Source organism: Accipiter gentilis, chromosome 24, assembly GCF_929443795.1.
Source record: "Accipiter gentilis chromosome 24, bAccGen1.1, whole genome shotgun sequence".
In the NCBI taxonomy this organism is placed as follows: Eukaryota; Metazoa; Chordata; class Aves; order Accipitriformes; family Accipitridae; genus Astur; species Astur gentilis.
Window position 1 is genome coordinate 9537745 of NC_064903.1, and position 22454 is coordinate 9560198.

A 22454-nucleotide genomic window follows, 5' to 3' on the forward strand; every position below is an offset into this window, starting at 1 on the left:
CCCCAGGGCCGGGGCAGAGGAGATCTGGGCGCTCACTGCACCCCAAGGGTCTCGGGCTCTGCGCCGCGCTCCCTGCTAATCCGCAGTGAAATGCAGGCATAATTAAGAGTTCAGCGTAAAAGAAAAAAAGACATGGAGCATTAAATCAGTCCTTCTGTTGCCCTCCAGGAGCAACTCTGACCACAGCGAGCAATGCGAGAAGTCCCCGTTTTCAGACCGAAGTAACAACTTCACTTTCAGACAAAGGCTTTAATTTCTGACCTGCACTTACGGTAACTTTTCATATCCGCGTCCCCTAGAGGCTACCTGATAGTCAGGGAGTGCCCGCTGCAGTCAGCAGATTACCAAAATGCTGTTTCTAGTGGTTAGTTCAAGACATCCAGGTCTGAAAACGGAGCTGTCAGCTTATCGGTTTTGAACCCATAAGATCTTTACTTGTCACTGCTGTTGTCCCCATTAGTTTCTTGATGGAAACAATCTTCTCTATCACCATAAAATACAAATGGCTTGCTCTGCGCTAGGGGAGCATCACGTCAGGACACGGCTCCTCTGCGTTACAAGCAGGCTACAGAGGAAGGATTCGGCATGAACTCTTGGAAACCTTCAGACATTCATCAGGATGTTTCACTTCTTTTAGAGATGCTAGACACAGCCTATTTGCAAGGTTTCCTCCACTGAGAGAACAAGAAACAAGCTCCCCCTTTCTGGGGAAGACTCAGCGACACCAGGAGAGATTCCTGGCCCATTTCTAGCTATTATGAAAAGAAGGAGCAGCCAACAAGCTCCCTCTTCTCCACCTTCTGGGTACAGGCCGCTTAGAGCTCCCTGTAAGAATAAGCCAGATTTTGGCATCCTACTAGCGCAGGGGCTTGACAGATAGATTTACACCTTGTCCTGAGACACACCGCTGCAGACCTTTTTGAACACCGTCAGGATTTGGTTTTATAGTTGTTTTCTTTAGACCCAAACAAGCCTTCTTAGAGTTTCAGTTCCAACCTGGCCTCCTTTTGTTTACTACTCTCCAGATCCCTATCACCAGAGATGTCTCCTGGCTCCATATATTGTGAACAAACATATCATTACTCGGTGCAGGAGTCGGCCAGAATTCCTCTTGGAAACAGCCGCCAGAGAAGAGCCTGTCCCCCAGCCGCTCGCCTGCGGTACTGAGGCAGTAAAAAACCATCAAAGGTACTTCTTTCCAGCCACCGCACTGGAAAAACAGAGAGAAACGAAAATGCTTTCTGAGGCAGAAGTTGGCTGTTTAAGGCACCTATATGACTTTCAACTTCACAGACTTTTGTATATTGGATCACCACAGCTGCCGCTGCTTCCAAAGATGGAGAATAAAGCTACCTCCAGCAGACAAGGGCCGAGCCTCAGCGTGTTGTCCAGGCTTCCCTCACCGCAAACCACCCGTCACATCTTGGAGGTACACATTGGGGCGAGGTGAAATTACCCTTTAAACACCTTTTCCTCCACCAGGCACAGGAGGAGCCTAAACGATGGGAGCAGGAAGATGAATCCCAACCAGTCACAGAAGAAGGCTGACAACGAAGAGCGCTAAACCCACATCTCCCAAGTCCCAAACCAGCGCTTAACGCAGCTATTTTGCCTTTTGTCCGGGGTTCAGCAGCCCCGGCTCCACAGCTTGCGCTCAGCAGAGCGAGCTCCGCTTCACCCTGCTAACGCTCCTACCTCCCACCAGTGAATCCCAGCTCCGCAGCGCTCCCTCCCCATCAGCGTGCTTTCCATCCGTGCGTGCTCGCGGCCCCCGGCCAGCAACGCGAGGGCTTGTGCGACGGACGCGTCAGCCTGGAGAGCATCTTATCATTGACCTGTGCTTATCGAGAGAACACGGGAAGGCAGAGGAGGCTCCACCGCCGCGGTCGTTAGCCGACAAGCTGCTTCAAAGGGAAGCGACAGTTGTGGTGATGTTTTAGGACCGACACACCCAGCCAGGAGTAACGCACCAGTTGGGCTATTTATAATCCCTGATTCGAGAGTCTTAAAATAGCACTCCTTTTATTTTTACATTTTTTTGGCACACTTCTATATTTAAGCAACTCCATTCGCAGGCTTCACATCAAACACATCGCTGCCAGTCTCGGAAATGAGAGACGGCGCTCCGTGCCTCCCCACTGAAAGCAGAGGTGAATTCCCCTCTCCCCGTGGCCCCTATCTCCTTGGCCAATGTGATTCGAGCCCCCAGGCCTATTCCCATGTATTTTTACATATAGACTGGGTCTTGCAAATGCACAAAGTAAGGGACGTGCAGCATCTGCCTGCAAACTCCCAAATGTAGTAGAGCGGCAGAGGTGTTTCACAGGCTGCAGTACATGGCCGCATGTGTGCCGCTCTTATCGACAGACGCCACAAAGTCTCTGAAGGAGTTAATGGGTCCTACAATAAAGCAATCCCGATTGTTTGTGTTTTTCTTAAAAACAAAGGTCAATATACAGAAGTAGTCAAACGAACCATGGCTGCAGGTCGGAAAGGAGAGCCCTCTACGGCCTCGGCACAGGTGTAGCTATTTGTTCTCTGCTCCCCGGTGCCACGATGTACCTTGGTTGGCATTTCTTAATGACTGGAGAATCCATGTGCTCTTTGTAAAACAATTATAAAATATTCAGGGCAGGAGAAAAAAAATCCTTGCACAGCCACGGTTCCGGCAGACTGCGTAGGTGTCAAATGGTAAATCGTTAGGCATTTTGTTTTAATTGCAGTTATTTATACCCTGGAACTTGTTATTAACGTTACCCATAATTAAAGGGACTAATACGGGACGGCAAAAGCACGGATGGCCCCAGCCAGACCACCCCTCCTTTGGCAGCGGAGACTGGCATAGGGAGGAACATTAAATAGAGGCCCCGTCTTAAGATACTTCAGCCGAGAGCTTCAGAGGGGTTGGTCCCAACCCGTGAACCCCAATTTCCGTGCTCAGCCTCACCCCCCAGCACCCCTCCTCCTGCCTCTGGCCACAAACCCGGCATAAAGCAGGGGTGCTCTGGGGAGAGGGTACTGCAGGGCTGCAATCCCACCCCTCCCCACCGGCGAATCCTTTCCGACCAAGGGGCGCGCGGACAGGACACATCCTGGATTTGGCCTAGAGTTGCGTAACCATCCTTGTTAAAATTCAGGATTAACAGGTTATATTTTCATTTACGAGATTGTTATCTGCCCCGAGAAAGGTTTCCGATTTCACCAGCACTAATCAGGATGCCACAATGGATTTCCGGTCCCGGCGGTGAGGCTCCAGAGCTTTTGTACCTTGTGGAGCCGGTTTTAATTCAAATCTAACTGGCAGAGCTATTGTAGGCTGCATGTTGAACAGGAAAAAAAAAAAATAAAACCCCCTCACTTACATGCTACCGTACCTTATTTCTAAATCCATTTCATACAGACGCAAATCCCTCTGACCACCAAAGCATCTGGTAGCTGCGCTACCTCTCCGGTGGCCCCGAGCAAAGATCCCCATTACGGTTCTGTGCCTTAAAAGAAACGTGCCAAAAACCTGCACTGGTGCCCACCTCAGGTTCTGATTTATGCCGTTATCATCAAAAATAAGCGGCAAATATGTCCCATAAAAGAGATTAGCGCGCCCTGACAGCCCGTCCTCCCGAACAACACGGGGCTCCGTGCCCTGCGTCGTACTGTCGGCTCACCGGGCATTTCACGTTGTAATGCTATCACCCAGACACGACACCCCGGCAGAGGAGATGCAGTCGGCCTAGGAGGACAGTCAAGTACGAAACTACTGATGCCATAATTATAACTGGGAGGCCAAACAGACTCCCGGGAGGGACTATCTTTGTGGACAGAGAGGGGAAAGGCTTGTTGACGACTGGCTTTACCAGATGAGTAAATCAGACCTGGGTTATAGCCTTCTTGTTCTCCCCCTGCCTCCGCCCCCAAGGACTGTGTGAGTCAGTGGAACTGGAGGGAAAATATACACTAAATTCTACAAGTGCAGGAATTAAAGAGACATCTACAAAGCTTGCCTCTGGCACTCGATACCAGCTGCAAAATTGGGTTAGCTTGACATTGCTGCTGGAGGTGAACAGACCCAGGAAGGCTGGCTGAGCAGCAGACGAGCAAAGCCCCTCTCCGCAAAGCAGGTGAGCTGGAAGCTGACTGCAGCCTCGCTGCTAAAGCACGGAAACACGTTTTTAAATTTTTAAATCTGGGAGCGGAGCGAGAGCAATTAAGAAGACAAACTCTGTTTCCTGCACAAACATGAGGCTCGGGCAGTTTGCGATTATGAGATACATGCAAATCCCCAAGTCTGGTCTGAGCCAATTTTTGAGGGCTGGAGACCCCTGCGAGTGCTCCGCGGTTCAAAAAAGCTTTTCCTTTAATAGCCAGGTCAAGCGCATTTCGGCGTCGAGGCTCTTTTACCGGTGAGAGCACCACCAAATCAACCCCAGCTGACACTCACGCTGCCAGGCAGCAGTCTGGGAGATCTCCGTAAAGGGTATTGCAGCTCCGGAGAGGAAATCTCAAATGTCTCGTAAATCCTGCCGCGGGGAGTGCCACATTGCAGGGGGCTCGTTCCAAGGCTCTCCCGGTTTGTCCACTCGGACGGACGGACGGGACGCCAGGCCCTGCCGGCGATGACACCCGGCTCCTCTCCCGAAAAGATGCCACCCGAGACGTCTGCCCGTCGCGGGCCTGTCCCCTGTCCCAGCCTGCCCCTTGCCACAAGCAGCGTTCAGAAACCGGTCGACAAACTAACCCAGAAAAGAAGCGACAAATCAAAATCACTAGGTTACACCGGAGAGTCTTTTTTTTTTTTTTTTTTTTTTTGCCTTAGCGCTTTCCTTTCTCTTCCCTTGGGCTGCTGGACCCGAGGGAAGGGTCTAAAGGCTGGTAAAAATGAGTCGAGAAGCCTTTGGTGCTTCTCCCCAGGTTGGGGAGGCTTCCTCGGGGCTAGAGCTGCGCCTGCCGCCGGGGTCAGCTGGGAGGAGGGAGAGGAGGGCAGGGGAGGGAGAAGGGGAAAAAATGAACAGCTGCAAAGCAATTAAGCCTGCCTCCCTGCCTTACTGTCCAAAGCAGGAGGCAATCTAATTCAGCCTGGTGCCTCTCTTCCTTCAGCCGTCTGGTGCCTGCCTGGGATTCAGGAAAGGGGCTGTCTGACTGCCCACTTTGTCTGCCGAGCCAAAGGGGCCCTTCCCAGCCACAATTTCCAAAGGAAAGAGATCTTGGCTGGCAGTGTCTCTTCTTTTCTGAGAAAAACATGTGCTGAATGTAGTGGCAGCAGCTTTATAACCCTCTCCTGCCCTTCCTCAGCAAACAAGCGAAGTGGAGTTGGAGCAAGAAAATGACCCCGCTGGCTCCTCCGCTCAGCACTTGTCTCCCGGCACAATGAATCAATTAGCGTCCGATCATTATTGTGGTAACTGTATCTTTCACAAGCAAGATTCTATATAGAGATAGAATAGGATGTTTTCTGCTCATTTCCTTCCTGTCATTCCAATCACGAACTACTGTTAAAAATACAATGCATTTAAAGTCAGTCATATTTGCAAGCATGTGTTCCAGTTTCCCAGCCGAACGGCTGGTCTTTTGTTTTCTGCGCAGTAAAGGTATGGAGGAACAGCGATAAAGGGGAGCCTATAGTGCAACTGGGTTAGAAACTCACCCGGGGCGTATACAGAAGGTCATCTCATTTTCATGTTCCTAATATCAGGGATTACTTTAATTCCTTATTCTGGCCAACTGTTTCAGTTTATAATCCATGGAGCAGGACTCCTTCCAGCATGTCTAAGGTGGTTCTTGTTCTGCTATTTCTTCAGAAATTGGCAAAAACGGTTTTATTTGGAAAATGTTAGTGCAGCAGTAAAAGCCTTTTAGTACGCAGTCAGAACGAGAAAATAGGCTCGGTTAGGAGAACAGACTACAATTCAACTTTACTTTCAGTTAAGTTTGACAGTAATCTAGACAGCAGGCAGGTACCCTCCCTCTAGCTTAATCAAGACAGAAATAGGCAAAAATGTGTATTTTAACTGCAGCATTTCATCTTATGAAAAGCCTCAATACTGCTATCATAAGCAGAAAAAATAAGAAGTCACAGAAAGAGCACTATTTTAGCTCACCGTACTGACAAATGCTTTATAAAGTACGAAATTTGAGGAAACCTCTGTAAGCTAAAGCACAGTAGTTTTATATATCGTGTCAACCTAGAATGGAGCAGCACACCCAAGCCAGGAGCTCCTTTCTAATCTTATTCTACGTAGGGTCCCTGATGAAGGTCACAGTTCTTTTTAAAATGAAAATTTATAGACATATAGATATATGCCACCTATGCAGGAAGAAGCTCAGACTCTGGACTGGGCATGAAATGGATTTGTCCATCTCCCCCCTCACTGCCAATATTTTTTCTTAATAAAAAAAGTTCTTATTAAATGGTCAGGTTTTATTTTCTTTTATTTTTTCAAAGTAAAATACAACATAAATAAACGTTGGGGATTTTAGACAGTCCTAAACTATGGGAAAACACTGATATGTCTAGCAAAACTTTTTTCGGTTAAAGATTTACTCACATTTCAGGACCATCACACAGTCTATGGTGATGTTATCAGCATTTCTCTGTTCTTGCTGACCTTAAGCACTCTTGAAACATTAAATACAGAATATTTTCTGATTGCCATTCACATTTCAGTGAGAATAAATCACTTTAATGAGAGAAGAACTTAAGTATCAAGTGAGCCTACCTCTGTTTGAGAAACATTAGCACACTTTGGGGAACTGTAGAATCACAAATAATGGCATCAAGAGTCCGACACTATTCCTGGAGAACTTGTAACTCCCGGTTACATCAATGGGAATTTGAGATGCGTAAGGATTGCAAAATCAGATGTTAATCTGCAGCGAACAACACAGGTATGGGCAGTCTGCATTTTTGCCTTAAGCAAACAAGAACCAACAAGACTACTAACAAGAAACAAGCACCAGTTTCTAACTGCATGTATAAATAGGCATTAGAAACAACTGTATTCCTTAAGTGAGTCATTACATCGTAAAGAAAACTTTTACAAGAAACTTGATCTTGTTTATAAATTTCCCGCTTACATTTTTTTTTTTAATTCTTTCCTTCCCACTCATAACACGCGCACCAACCTCGATAAAGAGACCTGCAAGAGATGGAAACCTGATGCTTCGATTAAAGACCACAGAATCGTCACTGTCGACTCCGGCACCTTCACTTAACAGGTCCTCCACTTTTTCCGCAGCCGAATAACTAATGCACTCTAAACACAGACCTTCTTATCAAGCTAAGACAAGCTTACTCAGCTTTCTCCTGGCACAGGGAGATTCAGCTCTTTGGCTCCTGGCGGCTGCTCTCCGGTGCAGGCTGGGTCCGGGCTGTGGGAACCACCACGCTGCCTTCAGCGTTCCCCTGTGCGGCACTAGGCACAGCACTACTGCCGAGCCAAGGACGAAAAATACAGCAGGAATAGCTTAATTCCAGCTCTAAATGAGCTCAGCGGGGAATCTAAACAGTCAAGTCAATTGCCAGAATCTGCACTTTTCAACCTCGTTCTGCTCCTTTGATCAGACTGAATTTTGAGCTACGGCGATTAATGGACTAATAGAGGAAGTCACAGGGTATCTCTTGGGAGAAGAGGGAAAGGAGAAAAAAGTCTCTCATCCTTGTTATGCATCTATTCTGCTAAACGCCACATTTCCACGTAGGAAATGAAAAGGCCGCTGCAGAAAGTCTGCTGACTGAGCTGGAAAGGAGGAGAAAAAGGGGGTTGTGCGAAACAAAAAAATAATGCTCAAACGATCATTCATTCATCGCTTAAACACGCCCTTCGGAGCGATGGTAAAAGAAAACAGACTATCCGAATACAAGTGCCATGTAAACTACCCTTCAATCCAGTACAGTAACAGTTTATACTTAATAATGCCAGAGAGTAAAGGAAATATTAAACACATTTATTATGTAAAGAGAAGCTTCCAAAAGCCCTGAGAATTGAAGTAGTGAGGGAGATGGATTTGTTTATGACGGGGATACATACTACTGGTATCCCAGGACAGCATGTCCTCGTCTTTCTGGAAAAGGAAGAGACACATTAACGTTAGCAGTCTGCAATCACAAAAGAAAAAGAGAGGGGAAAAGTCTTTATTAAGAATTTTTTTCCCTCATTTGCTTTTGTTATTGCTGCGCCCAAGAGGAGGGGGCAATTTTTCTTCCTGCAAGGAGCAAATTTTGTTCTGCAATTCATGACTGTAAAAAACAAACCCCGGAGGACTACAAAGAATCACTGGACTGATTAAAACACAGACTTATTCAAAGTTTGGCACGTTTACAAAATGCTGGCACTAGCCCGCAGAAAAAAACCCCCAAAACAGAAACCCCCAAAATAATTCAAATGTAAACTTGAGCTGAGGTAGGAGCAAGTGCATCAAAGCTTCCAACTCTCCCTCTCTTTTTATTGTAGCACTAATAACGCCATTGCCAAAGATTACTGTGCCCTTTGCTGCATCCTTCTCCTCCACCTTTAGTCTTTCTTGAGCATACAAAGACTATATACATACATGATTCACTCTGCTCTCAGAAATAATCCTGTAGTCGTCCTGGAATGACCTCCCACTGCGTAAATTTAGGTGTGTGTGTTTGAATCTTTACAAGATCAAGCTGTTAATGTGATGTCTTAGAGCAGGATATCATACTATTTTGTCTACGTTACAGGGCTTACCCTCCTTGTGGGTCTCTCATTAATTCTGTAATGGGGAAAAATAGCTCGGCACAGCTTGTCCGTAACCTACATTCACACACATCTGCATCTGTCTGACACTGATCTAAGGTATCGCGTTTTCATTACTTCCATGAGAAATGTTAAATAATTTTGCTGGTTATACAGAGAATATTATTTATGCTAACGTAATGTATCTCCTATCTCCTTCTTTTAACATTCCCATATACAAAGGGTTAAACTGTAATATAGGATTACTTTTTGTCAACAGTAGTGCTTTTAAGAATTACGTACTGACAATGATAATATTTGCCTTGAAATATGCTATAAAAATTTAACTTTAAAACGTACATGTAATAGAGTGATTAGCCTTCAAAGCCCTAAGAAGAGCTGCTACATTCTGATTGTGGGTTTCTATCAATTATTAGTGCCGGCTGCTTGAAATAGTCCAAAGTGCTGGAGACAGAAATATTACACAGCCAACACAGCAGACTGATATGCTTCCTAAATGTACAGGTTTTGAACACAGCTCATAATAGTGTTTGGCTTTCAAACCTTAATGTTAACAGCTTTGATGGGACTGCTTCTAATTTGTATTTAAGACCCATTACCTCTTCCTCTAAGCAATCTTCGTGAAACATCATTTGTTCTAGGGGGATATTTGCCATCCAGCACGGCTCTGTAATGGCCGTTAATTCACACCATTTTGCTTGCTCCTGTATTAATCAGCAAACTGTGAATCATCCCAGTGTTTCCAGACTCGCAGATGTACGAGAGAACCACCGAGGCCAGTTCAGTTTCTCTCCCCATTCAGCGCCGGAGACAATATCAGTTCCTGTTTACAGCCACGGCTTTGTTTTCCCCCACCCACACACTGAAATTTCTCCAAAATGCCCAGAGAAAAAGAAAAAAAAAAAGAGACTGAGTTCATTTTACCAGGAAAGTTATTTCTAGGTATTGCATCTGAGACAAAACATGTTTGTACTTTTATTTTGTGTGCAGCGTTTACTGCAGCAAGGCAGAAATGACAGAGGAGCAGAGCAGAAGGACAAAGTAGGCTGCTCCAGTCACCCCACCCTGCCGAACCGCCGTCCGGCGCCAGGCACATGATTTAACAGCATCTGAGGGACTCTCTCATTTATTTGTTTGCTTTTTATTCTAATTGTTACGTTAGACTTTGGTTCCGTAAGTATTTCTGCCTTGTGGAATACAGATGTAATTTTAGACTACTCCGAGACAATACTAGGTAGAAGCCCCCTCAAAAATCAAGGGTACTCACAGTATCACTGCAAAAAGTATTAAAATTCATTATTAATTTAGGCATCAAATTTGAGGTAGTAAGAAGGGCACGGTTTTAGGGAAGTGAGCACATTTTCCGAAAGCCAGGCTGCTTTTAGTTCAAAATAAGCTGCCCAAACTGCCATTTACTAAGAAAGATAGAGAAAACACAGACAGCAAACAAACCTATCTTCCACAAATGTGGAAAAAAAAAGGAATTAAGACGTTCTGATATTAATGGGAATTTACAGCACAGATGAAACGAGTTGGGTGTACCACAGGGTCATGGAAACCATTTCCTCATTGCTATTCATCAGCACACCGTGCCATGAACACACCTTTTCAATATAAGAATTATGGGTGCACTGACTTGCAAGTGAAGATGCAAGTAGTGTGTCTTACCCATTGCTAACCACTATTCATGTTGTTATTTTTGAGAATGATACACAGAAGGAAGTTATGGCATTCATTATGAAGCCAAACAGCAAGAAGGTCGCCGAGTCTTTCCCTAGATTCCTAGGATGTTTGGAACTTCATTGCATCTAAGGGCACAGTTGAGAAAAAATCTATGTTCAAAACCTTTTGCTCAACCGCTTGTAAATTAAAGATTTCTGTAAATGGATGGGGTTTTTTTGTGGTAATAAAGAAAGCAAAGTGGGTTACTTAAAAAAAAAAAAAAAAAAAAAAAGGCAAGAAAATCTGCACTTGGGGCCTGATTCAGCTAATGTTTAGCCCAGGAAAACTTGTGAATATTGCTACCAAGCTGCCTAGAGAACCCGATAGAAACTGCCCACCTAGGCTGGCAGGATCAGAGTGGGTTTGGTACAAATAGCTGTCAGAATATGGTTTCACATCAAATGAATCAGACACTTTTTAGCATGATACCACCACTTTCCCTACACCTTTGAGAGAAGAGGTTCTCTCCCACCCCACACTGCAGAGCAGAAGGAAACAACTGTTGCTTAAAGCTCAAAACCACAAAAGCGAGGTGTTTTTCTTTTTTTTTAGAGTTAATGCAGAACCTCTGTGCGATAGCACACTCCCCTCCGCTCCCCCCGCGACTGTGCGGCCCTGCTGGGAACAGAGGGGACACAGCGGTGACACACCGCCGGTGTCCTGGGCACCAGGAACCTCGCTAAAAGCAGCCTGTCAGGCTGAAATTCAGCGCCTTGTCCTAAATTTCTCCGGGATAAGTCACATTTCCATCTGCACGTTCACAGTACCTGAGTACTGCTTCCTCTTGTCTTTCTCCACCAAACCCCTGGACAACACCACGTCAGCCCGCACGCACAACGCTCCGACGTCCTGCAGGTAACACAGACTTTTTGAACACCTCCCAGCACCCCTCACCGGTGTTTATAGTACCGCCCGAGTCTCTTTTTTCTTTCCAAGTGGATTTTAATTTGTCCAGCGTGAGATTCCCATGGAATTGTCTGTGTCCTAAGTGCTCAATTGCTGGCAGAACCTCTTCCATTTTATTAAACAGGTCCTAACTAAGGGAACGACCCGGCCGGATTGAGGAAAGTGCTGCAGCTTTGATGTAGTGTCTGCATTAATTTCAGATCCAAAAGGAGGGCAACGGTGAGGGTGGGGGAGGATGCTCCCCACATGGTGTTCAGAGGGATCTGGTCTATTTACAAGCTTCTCCTCTGCAGATTGCTTCCCCTAATGATGTGCTGCTATGTGGTGTCCAAAAGTGCTTTCAGCGCAACAGATAGCTAAACTGGAAGGAATGATGAGTGCATTAGGCAGAGCTGCTAGAAATATCAATGCCTGTAAACATCTTAAAATACAAGCCAAAGAACTGGAAAGGTTAAGATACAGCTACAAGGGCTCCCCTACAACAGGGAAATGCTTTGAAATACCTGTAATGTAACCGAAGACGACAACGCACACGATTTAAAAAACACTGCAAAAGAGGAATGGGGTAAGAAGATCAAATGTGAACTAAGTTTTCTGCCTTGATTACTGCACTTCTGAAAATGTTGTATTACTGTTGGCATGTTGAGGCCAAACACCCCATTTCTTTCCACAAGTTTACTCCTTACTTTCCAAAATTTATCTGACGTTATTTATTCGCAGGGGAGGGAGGGGAAGGGAGAAGGTGGCAGTCCGATAGTTTTAGTCAAGCTCCTTTCAGACTCTCTTGAAGGAAGGGAGGGGAGAATTTCCAAGTTTGAAAAAAAAAAAACCAACTCAGTTGCAAGTGCACGGCTAAATATAAATTTAGAAATGACCATTCAAGAAGGTGTTTTTACATCTGTGGAGAGGTCAGACTCCAGGCTCAGCCTTATTGCTCTCTGTAATCCAGATTCATCACCAGCTTCCTTTATTCGCCTATTCAAAGGCACTTAATTAGCTGAAGGGCTTGTTGCTTTGCCATCAAAAGCTCTCCAATCCCTCGAAGGCTTTGCTTCGGTATTGTGCTACCATTGCCCTTTGAAATCAAATCTATTTTTTCTTCTCCACAGCATTAGTAAAAGAAAAAAATAAGTAATATTTTAAAAACTTTTTCCAGAGAAAAAAAGGAAAAGAGAAGGGAAAAGGGAGGAAAAGAAAAGAAGAGAGAAGAAGAGAAGAGGAGAGTAGAGGAGAGAAGAGAAGAGAAAAAAGAAAAGAAGAAAAAAAGGAAGAAAATGAGGGGGAAATACCAACGGAACTTCGTTCAAAGTGGCTTTAAAGATAAGTTTGACACTTAAAGAAAAAGGGGGTGGGGGCGTGGGGGTGCAACTACAGATGAAATCTGGCCAGTACTTTTGGTCTTCTTAATAACACATGATACCATAGTTGTTTTATGTGTTAGGAAGACTCCTTGTGATATCTTGGAAATCCCAAATAAAACATGATTTTTCCCTGTACTTACGAGAGGACTGTACGTACTCGGATGCTGTGGGCTGTGTTCTCTGCTTTTCCAAACTCTTAATCAATCTGCATCAGAGCTTATAAACGAAGTGCTGCTGAATCAGAACAGTCTCACCTAACAGTCATGGTGCGCTGACTTTTCACCGGCAGAAATAACTTCACATAACATAGGACACCCAGGAATCAGTCTGTGGTATTAACATTTCTGTTTATATTAATAAAAGCTGGTTTTTGTATTCCATTATATTTATTTAACCTTTGACATCTAAGCTCTGGGTCAGTTTGCTCTTTATAACAGTGCATTTCTTCTTCAGTTTTGTTTCTATATTTAGAGAACTCATGCTCAGAAACAAGATTTTTTGTTTAATTCCCCCCCCTCCCCCAGTATATTTAATCTAGCTCAGGGGTTTTGGTGTTTCTCTGCAACCTATAATTTACTCTGCCAACTCAGATACTGTATTGCTGCTTTCACCACAGTTAAAGAAACACTGTCAAGTCCTTTTCAAAGGTTTTTTTTAAGTCTTCAGCATGTTCTTCACTATCTCATATGCAGTCCACATGTAGTAAAATACAGCCTTTTCTACTGCAAATAATATTATTTTTCTCTTTGTCTCTTCTATCATTTTTCTTCTACCATCATTTTTGGCAATGTAGCTGAAACAAATATACCCTTCACTGACAATCCAGTATACAACTATCTGGGTGTCAGCAGGAACGCGGAGAGCTCTAAGAATAGCACATTTGGTTCCTACAGCGCAAGTGGAGCTCAGAAATGCACAGTGTGTCCCACCCAAACAATGGCTATTTATTAGCTACCTTCCCCCAACAAAACAACCTTTTAAGCTGTGTTTTGGTTTTCAACATTAGACACACAGAGCAGTGGGCGATACTGCCCTCCTGCCCGAGACTCTCCAATTTTAAGTCGGACAAACTTGGGCTTGGAAAAGTAATGGCCACTCAAAGGGTTTCTTTTATTCCAGCCTGACTTAAACTGCAAAGATCACCGGCTCATTTTCCTGCCTTCAGGGGAACCCTCCTTTCCGTTCGCAAAGACCTGTGTCTGTTCTTATACTGGTGGGAGTAAAAGAAGAGCTCTTCTGGAAGAGCATTGCTGAAGGCAGAATTGGGCCCAATATATCTGACATGCCAGAATAGGAGATCTGCAAGTACAAACTGTATTTAGACATGAAATCAGGGAGATGCCCAACTATTCGACCTGCCTGGGCAAATGCAGCTTTTCATGCGCCCAGAAACAGCCAATAAAGTCAAGTGGCTAAGCTTAAGCCCAGAAAACAGCGTGTGATAGTTTTGGAGACTATCTTTGACTCTCTGGCATTTACTACCGTCTTTATATTGTGGATTTATGAGTCCAGACCTTTGAGTATAATTTCACTCAGCAAGCATCAGTCCTACATGAGTAAAATGAAAACCTGCACATATCCACAAGAGCGATGTTAGCACCACCAGGCTTTGCAATATCGCACAATGCAAACTGTCAGTGCCTCAATCAATATCCGTCAATGCTCAACAATAAAGACATAGTGCTTCAGATGGGAAAAGATTAGCCCTTATCAGATTTACCAGTTGTCCAGGCAATACAGGATCTGGGATGCAGACTGATTACACTTAAGAGATATACCATGAAGAACAAAAATGGTAGAGCTGTGAGGTGCCAGCAGTAACCCAGCTTTTGGAATGTGGAGTCTTTGCTTTCATACGCATTAAAACAACAGCAAAAAGCTCGCTCTGGGTCTATGTCCCAGCCGCTGCTCTCTTCCCCATGTTGCTCTGCCTGCTACAAGGATCAAATTTCATGGTTTATTGTTCTCCCTCCAACTGGCCACCATCCACATTCTTCTTCTGTACAAAGCTGCACCTCTTGCTCAAAAGAAGAGAATACTATGCCTTCTTTTTATAAATTTTAGTCACATTTACAAACACACACACAGACTAAGGGGATGACTTTTAAACACTAAACAACATTCCAGGGAATGCTGTTATTTTTATTGGAGCAAATTTCTGTGAACGAGGCTAAACCCAGCAATTTTTGACCCAGTTACTAATTTTTGAAGATGCAGAAGTTTTCTCCCCTGTCTTCTGAATCTTTAACATTTTGCCTTTTAACGAAACAACTGCTCTATGCTTGAAAAGTCCTATTCATCACCTGCCTCAGGAGAGAATTAGCACCGAGATTCTGCAAAGCTCAAATTCCACTCCGGGTACGCTGCTGGAAATCAAAACCACAGTCACTGGAGCTACTTTGCTATAATGAAGTAAAATTGGTACACAGCAGGTCGGGTCCAAAATTTCAGTATCAATGTCCCAATGTAAATAAGAAATCTATTGCAGACAAATAACAGGTCTACATGCTAGATTCAAAGAAATGTAGCAAGTATCCCAGAATTTTAAGGTTTTCTACCTAGAGTATTTTTTCCATGTCATTTTTCTTCTAATTCAGCACTCAGGATCCATTTCTTCTATGAGATTTGCAGTAAAGTTATCAAAACCTAACAAAATGTTCCACTCCTGAACATCCACCGTCTTTCTTCGGCAGCTCAACAGACTGTAAAACTGAAGCACTGTCATCTGGTGTATAATTATTGTAATAAGTCTTACCTGTAAAATGAGGGAGGCACCATAAGCTTACCTAACTAGTCTGAAAATATAAAATGCTTATCGCCTGTAATCATTGTCTTAACTGTCCTTGATCTTTACTGATAGCTGCCAAATTATAACTCTCCCTCTGACAGTGAGAATCAGCTAAAAAGGCAGCACAGGCAGAGCACTAAGAAAGTTGCTGGAAGAGGGGCTATTCTGGCCAATTAAAGAGACTCATTGCAGGAATTTGTCTCCTTTTTTTTTTTTTTTTTTTTTTTTTTTTTGGCTAATCAGTGATGTAGGGGGTTCAGAGGTGTAAGACAAAAATGCAAAGCAGGAAAAACTAGGGCACAGGAAACCTCAGGAATCCAACAGGGAGGTGGCAATTCTACACACCCAGCGGTGGAGCCAGAAAAAAAAAAAATGCTCAAAGGTTATGGACATATGATCAAAAGCAATCATGTTACTGCAGTTAACAACTTACTAGCCATCATCCGAGATGCAGCAGAACACTGTGAAAGTATTCTTCACCCACACTCCCTCCAGAGTAAAACATCTGATGGGCAGTAATTCATGAAGCTGCAGCAACTCACTCGCTTTCAACCGTATGTCCATCCATACCCCTAGATCCCAAGCCAGCAAGACCCTCCACTTTGTGTTTAACTTGGGTCCCACCAACAGGGACCACAAACAGGGTCCTCACATGCTTAAAGCAACATAATTGCTTCAGGCCTTTGTTGAATTTGGGGCCTTATATTGATAATCCTTTAAAGTGAACTATATATGCTATACCGTTACATGTTGTATATTTGGATAAGCAAATTCAGTGAGTCACCAGTCCTTCCCAGCAGTCTGTTTTAAGCTGCTGTATCAAAGCAAGGGAGTACTGAGCATGCACAACTTGGAAAAGAGTGAGTTGATCCTGAAGTGGCACAGTGGAAATGCACCTCGTTGATACACCACTAAGAAGCTGACATTTAGTAACTATCCCCTTACCTCTCATTGCTATCATAGGACGCGGTTACACTAAGTCACTTCCATTGAAGAAATCCACCTCTATAAGAACCAGTCACTTAGCAGGGAAGAAGAGCAAAGAATCCCAGGCTCTGGAGTGTATTCCCCAGCTAAGCACCACACTCTCAAGCAGATCCTAGCAGAGCTTCAGAGATCAGTCTCTGGTTTGCTGGGTGAGAAGTGTTTCGTTCCTTCAGGAGGAGATTATGGAGTGCCTGTGTGCGCAGCTAAACAGCTTGAAGGATTCTGCTTCTTAAGTGTCGGTTCAGCCTAACAAGGTACTTGGCTTTGGTGGTGAGATTCAGTGTCTCCTACTATTCTTCCTAACAAAAAGATAGCTATTTGTTCCTCACCCCCAGGCTGCTCTCAGCCTGAGTCCCCAAGCCCTTTCTTGCTCTGAAGTCCCTGTTCACAGTAAATCTTATCTGGGGTAGTAGTGGATAGTGCTTTGCACCTCTCCTTGAGTCTTAGGGAGAAGGTTGCTGGAGAGAAATCAGGGCTGTGTCTCACTCCTGCCAGCTGCATTTTTGCATTTAACAGCTCAGTTGGTATCACAGATCAACAAAGGGTGGGGAATGGCCCTCATCCAAAGCAGGGCATTGCTTCTGGCAAATGCTAGTAACAGGTATTTCAAGTCTGCCTCTTTGCTATGCCGGAGATGTACTGTTTGACCTGCTGTCCATGAAGGAGTCATATTTTAACTTCACTTCTCACTCCACCTGATCTTTTCTACCCTCAGAAACATAACACAGAGATGAATTTGTTGAAGGGCACCAAGAAAAAAAAATAAATATTCCCGCTAAAAGGATGATGGGAAACATGTTACGGGAACATCTCTACAGCTTACAATGTAAGCTAAATACAAATTCCACCTATACACATAAAAATAATTTATTTTAGTGATACGAAATGTGTTTTGCCTAATAGCACAAAGTTCTCCACTGGGCTAGAAGAGACAATGCATGGTGCAATTACAGTACATTTCAACTGAAGAACTGCATTTGGCTCTGGGGCCCCCAACATAAGAAGGACGTGGACCTGTTGGGGTGAGTCCAGGGGAGGCCCACGCAGATGATCACAGGGCAGGAGCACCTCTCCTAAGAAGGCAGGCTGAGAGAGTTGGGGTTGTTCAGCCTGGAGAAGAGAAGGCTCTGGGGAGACCTTACAGCAGCCTGCCAGTACCTAAAGGGGGCCTACAAGAAAGCTGGAGAGGGACTTTTACAAGGGCATGCAATGATAGGACAAGGGGTAATGGCTTTGAACTGAAAGAGGGTAGATTTAGATTGGATGTAAGGAAGAAGTTCTTCCCTGTGAGGGCGGTGAGGCACTGGCACAGGTTGCCCAGAGAAGCTGTGGATGCCCCGTCCCTGGCAGTGTTCAAGGCCAGGTTGGATGGGGCTTTGAGCAACCTGGTCTGGTGGAAGGTGTCCCTGCCCATGGCAGCGGGGCTAAGAACTAGATGATCTTTAAGGTCCCTTCCAATCCAAACCATTCTATGATCCCATGATTCTATGAAATAAATGAAGTTACTCTGATAACACCAGAATGTTGTTATTGCCTTGTCCATGCACGCACCGTGCACGTCCCAGAAGTTCAGGAACATCACATTTGAAACGCAAACCAAAGTAAAAATACGAAAATAAACTACTCAATATTTTCACATCAGCCCTGTAAGACAGAAGAGACGTTCTCACCTGTCTGCTTTGAGCTGGCAGAGTGGCAGGCTGCATGTGTCTCTGCATCCGATGTGGCTGTATCAGCTGTCGAAACTGCTGCTGGAGGAACTGGCTACTGTTAGCCTGCTGGGACTGCTGCGTGGCTGGAGACTGCTGCTGCTGCTGCTGCTGCTGCTGCTGCTGCTGCTGCTGCTGGAGATAGTGAATGAGAGACTGCTGCCCTTGTCCTGCTGTCAGAGGCGACATCTTTTGAGTAGCTGACTCTGAGGCAAAGTGAGACAGTGGTTTGGTGTTATTGAAAGAAAACTGGTCTTGGCTAACAGGGCTCTCATTCACCAGACCTGGCTGTAAGCTACCGGATGGCTGTTGCATAATTATATTCATATTTTTGGACTGGTTTGTAGTCATTGATTTAAAAAGCGAGCTCTGCATACTTGTGGGGTTGCTGGTGGGAGTGATGTTCGAGATTAATGTACCTTGAGGACTGAAGGGCTGCTGATGCAAAGCTGGGCTTGACAGCTTTTCTGGCCTGTATGGTGGAGAAGGTCCAGTATTTGTGGAGGCCATGCTGGCAACCAAGTTGTTCTGTGGACTTTTAATGTTGTTGGCTGGTAAGCTGGCTGCTGTCAGGGTGGGCAGCATGGAGCTCTGCGGGCTGAAGGGCTGCTGGTTCAGAGCCGGACTGGAGAGCTTCTCCGACCCATAAGGAGGAGAGGGGCCGTTGGATGGGGTGCTGCTGGAAGTCATGCTTGAAAGCAGAGTGTTTTGAGGACTCTGAATGTTGTTTCCCGGTAAATTATTAGCAGGCATGCCAGACACCATAACATTTTGAGGACTGAAAGGTTGATGGTGCGGGGATGATCCTGCCCTGTACGGCGGAGAGAGACCAGGAGGAGACATAGTTGGCCAGCTGGGAGCCTGTACTTGTTGCTTAGTAGTAGAGACCTGCTTGCTAGCTGCCAGCTGCTTTAGCTGCTGAGCGTGCCAGTTGGAGCCAGGTATGTTGGGTAAGGGTACTGGAAGCATAGGTGGTGGCTGGTTCTTGCTCTGAGCTGCTGTAGAGATGGGCGATGCAGCAGGTTTGTTTGAGGGAGGAACTTGGAAGTTAGCTCCAGCAGACGATGGTCTCATCTGAGGAGATCCTCCACTGGTTGGATTGCAGCCCGGAGAAAAATCTTTGTTAGCAACATGGTTCTCCAAGTGCGAAGTCTGAGGGGAGGACTTCGGAGTGGTACTTATGCTTGGTTGAGAATGACTCAGCCCAAGTGGCTCTTCAGCCTTGCTGCACAAAATCTTCTCCAGATCCAGGTCATTGGGAGAAGGATCAGGCATTTTCGTCAGCTCTTCCAACAGATCTTGCAGCTCTTGGTCCACAGACTGTAAGCTGTTTCCTTTCTCGTCATAGTGGACAATGGTATTGTTTTGCCCTCCTATCGACCCCTTCTGATTTATTTCCGTGTTGGGTGGCACTGAAAACGGGGAACCAATGCCACCGCCATTCATGTGGTTGCTTTCAAGGAGCACTGAATGACCTGCGACTCCCAGGGAAGAAGCACTGTGACTGGTGGAGAACGGAGAACTTTGCATTTCTGGACACGCCACACTGGGATTGGCACCTTGGCCCATGGCAAGGTTTACGTCATCAAGACAAAGTCTTTTACTGTCACTTGGGAAAATGACATCAGGCACGCCACTGGAGGCAGGAGAGCTATCATCTTCCAGTTTTCTTTTAATGGATCCCTGTAACTGTGAAAATAAAAAAGGAAGAAGAAAGGATCCGTTATTGACCTTATTCCAACATGCTCTGAAGCTCCGTGCTGTAACACTGGGTGGGAGATAAAGAAAATTAAATCATACAATTAAAAAACCAATCGTGAGACAAATTCAATCAGGATTTAAGTGGGTGCAACTTCACTGAAATTAAAAGACTTACAGTCAGAAAAAGGCTAAATCTCACATGTTGGCCTTAAAACAGATGTTAAAGCTATAAAATACTGTCATGTGAACTGTAATAGAAGTTTTTTAAATAGTTTCTGGTACCATTTCAATTAAGACATTATACTCCCTGCATAACAAACATGCCAACAGTTTTATGGTAACATTTTTTAGGTCTAAATGGCAGATCTGAATGAAACCCTGGACTGAATTTAGTGACCCTCTGCCAGTGACTCGGATTAAACTCAGACCTGAGACAACGAAATTGTTTTACATTCCTTATAGGCAGAACATCTGAAATAACTGGCATACTTTCTAAACAAACCAAAACAAAACAAATTCTCAACTATCTATCTAAACAGACTTTCAAGCTTCCTAATCACAGATGTTTTAGATTTCAGAAACAGTAAATAACAGCTAAACCTCTTAATTCTTGCTCATGCTTCTACGTCTAAGGCAGTATGAGCTTTGTTCTTTTGAAGGATTGCAACTCATTCATAAAAATGGAAGTGTTTTCAAAATACAATTATATAAATATCTTGATCTACAAGAAATGGTAGAGTTGTATATCCACAAATCTTAAGGAAAAAAACCTGCCTTCTACATACAAAGCAAGTGAAACTGAAAACAATGCTTCTAATACTAATTCAGTGCGATAGGGCAATCTCTTCCAAATATAATAATCTGTGGCTTTCAATTTTAACAAGCATGACCTGTATGTCATAGGATTAATCAGACATTAACATTGCTGCTTCAAGTTAAGGGAAATAAGCGTTATGTCCTTGTTTATCAATAGAGGGAGGTAGCATTTAAAAAAGTATCTAATCAGCAATGGGAAAACCATAGAAAGTCACTGTTCCTCTAAGCCGGCTCACAGCACAGCCTCTCCCAGCTCTGGCCTACAGTTGCAAGTGCTGCCAGTCATCTAGTACCATGAAAAAAATTCTCATCTAATAACAGCTCATATCACCAGGAAAGCCCCAATACCTAAACCCAGTGTAACCAGACCCACTCAAGGGCTGTGGTGGGTATGAGTAACTTCTAAATTTTACACTGATTATTGAGCACATCACAGTTTTGCCCAAGAGTCACTACGCAACAGCCAGCAACTTTGGTGCTCTCAGGCAACGGTGTCACAGGACCATCACCGCAGGTTGTGCGTGTGCGGAGGCTGCAGGGCACAAGGTGGGCACGCCTCGTGCGGCTCCTTCTGCAACGTGCACACGAAGGTCACTGTGCAAACGGCCAACGTGCACCCCTAAATTCAGCCTGTCTTCAGGCAACGGACCACAAATGCGCATTGTCCTGACGTGGGAACGTGGGAGAGCTGCCTGGTGGCTCACTCAGCTGGACCCACACGGGTGCTCTCTCATCACTTATTTCCAAATCGGTGGGCAGAGAGAAGATTGCAGGTTTGCGCCTACAGTTGCTTAGGCTATAGATGCAGTTTAGCATTAGTATTGCACATTGCCATGCTAGCATCCAGCTTACACAGACATTTGGAGGAGAGTGAGAGGATACAAGTTAATTGTGCACGATCATCACGGCAGATGGAAAAGCAGGTCTGCATACTACGGAGAGCTGCTGATCAGGTTTTAGGAGGAGCTCACCTACTCTCCCTCAACAGACACAGCAGTTTGGAATGACGTTGTGGTGAAGAGACCTTTTTACACAGGTATTTTCCCCTTACTAGAGCAATCAGCGCTTCTCTCCTCTTTCCTCCGGTTGCATTGCTTTAACATGGGTTGCACTCAAAAACCACTGGCAAGTGAGAACTGACGCTGAACGGGGAGAGCTGCTTTCAGCGCACCATTCACTGGTTACCTGAGAGCCCTCTCTGGTCAGCAGTGCCACGCGTGGTTTCAGTCGTTGCTCTGCGAGAGACTGCCTTCACATCACAGCCAGAGACAGCTGAAGCATCAGCGATTTGATTATTCCTCTGGGCTGATGAGGCCAAAATTTGCTTAGCTTTAGGAAATGGAACAAAGCCTAGATCTTCTCCCAAGTGTTGGTCTAATGATGGATGAAATTGTTTTCCTTCATTTTCTTTGCTAAAACTAAGCCAGAGTTGCATGTTTCAACAGATGTTGCCCTGTGTAGGCTGAAACATGTTGGTAGAGCATAACTACATAGATTTAAACCCAGACATGTATAGAGAATCTTTGCAGGGGCTTCACACATCCAAAATAAACACAGTGTGTTCCCAAGTTGCACCCTGGGAACCTTCAGGCAGGAAGTGGTGGGGGATCTCCCACACTTGGCCAGCTGACATGCTGGCACGCGTGTCCTTGCCAGGGCTTCTTTTGCCATAGGACATTCCTATGCTCTGAGTTACTGGGGAAAAATCTGGGCCTTCTAAGCCCTCTGAAAAATAGGGTTTTAACTGTTGCAC

At 44.9% G+C, this 22454-nt stretch overlaps 1 protein-coding gene across 4 annotated transcripts in view; it reads right to left on the bottom strand.

Annotated features, from left to right (window-relative positions):
- The window catches only part of MAMLD1 (mastermind like domain containing 1), an 86856-nt gene that overhangs the window by 15355 nt on the left and 49047 nt on the right, over positions 1-22454 (bottom strand). For 2 of the 4 annotated variants that reach the window (XM_049827954.1, XM_049827955.1), the window contains exons 2-3: positions 18604-19873; positions 18146-18390 (exon numbers count right to left, since the gene is read on the bottom strand). In XM_049827954.1, the coding sequence (XP_049683911.1) occupies positions 18146-18390; positions 18604-19873 (1515 nt within the window). Of the gene's footprint in view, positions 1-18145; positions 19874-22454 lie in introns of all 4 variants that reach the window. The other 2 variants (XM_049827952.1, XM_049827951.1) reach the window with 1 other exon arrangement.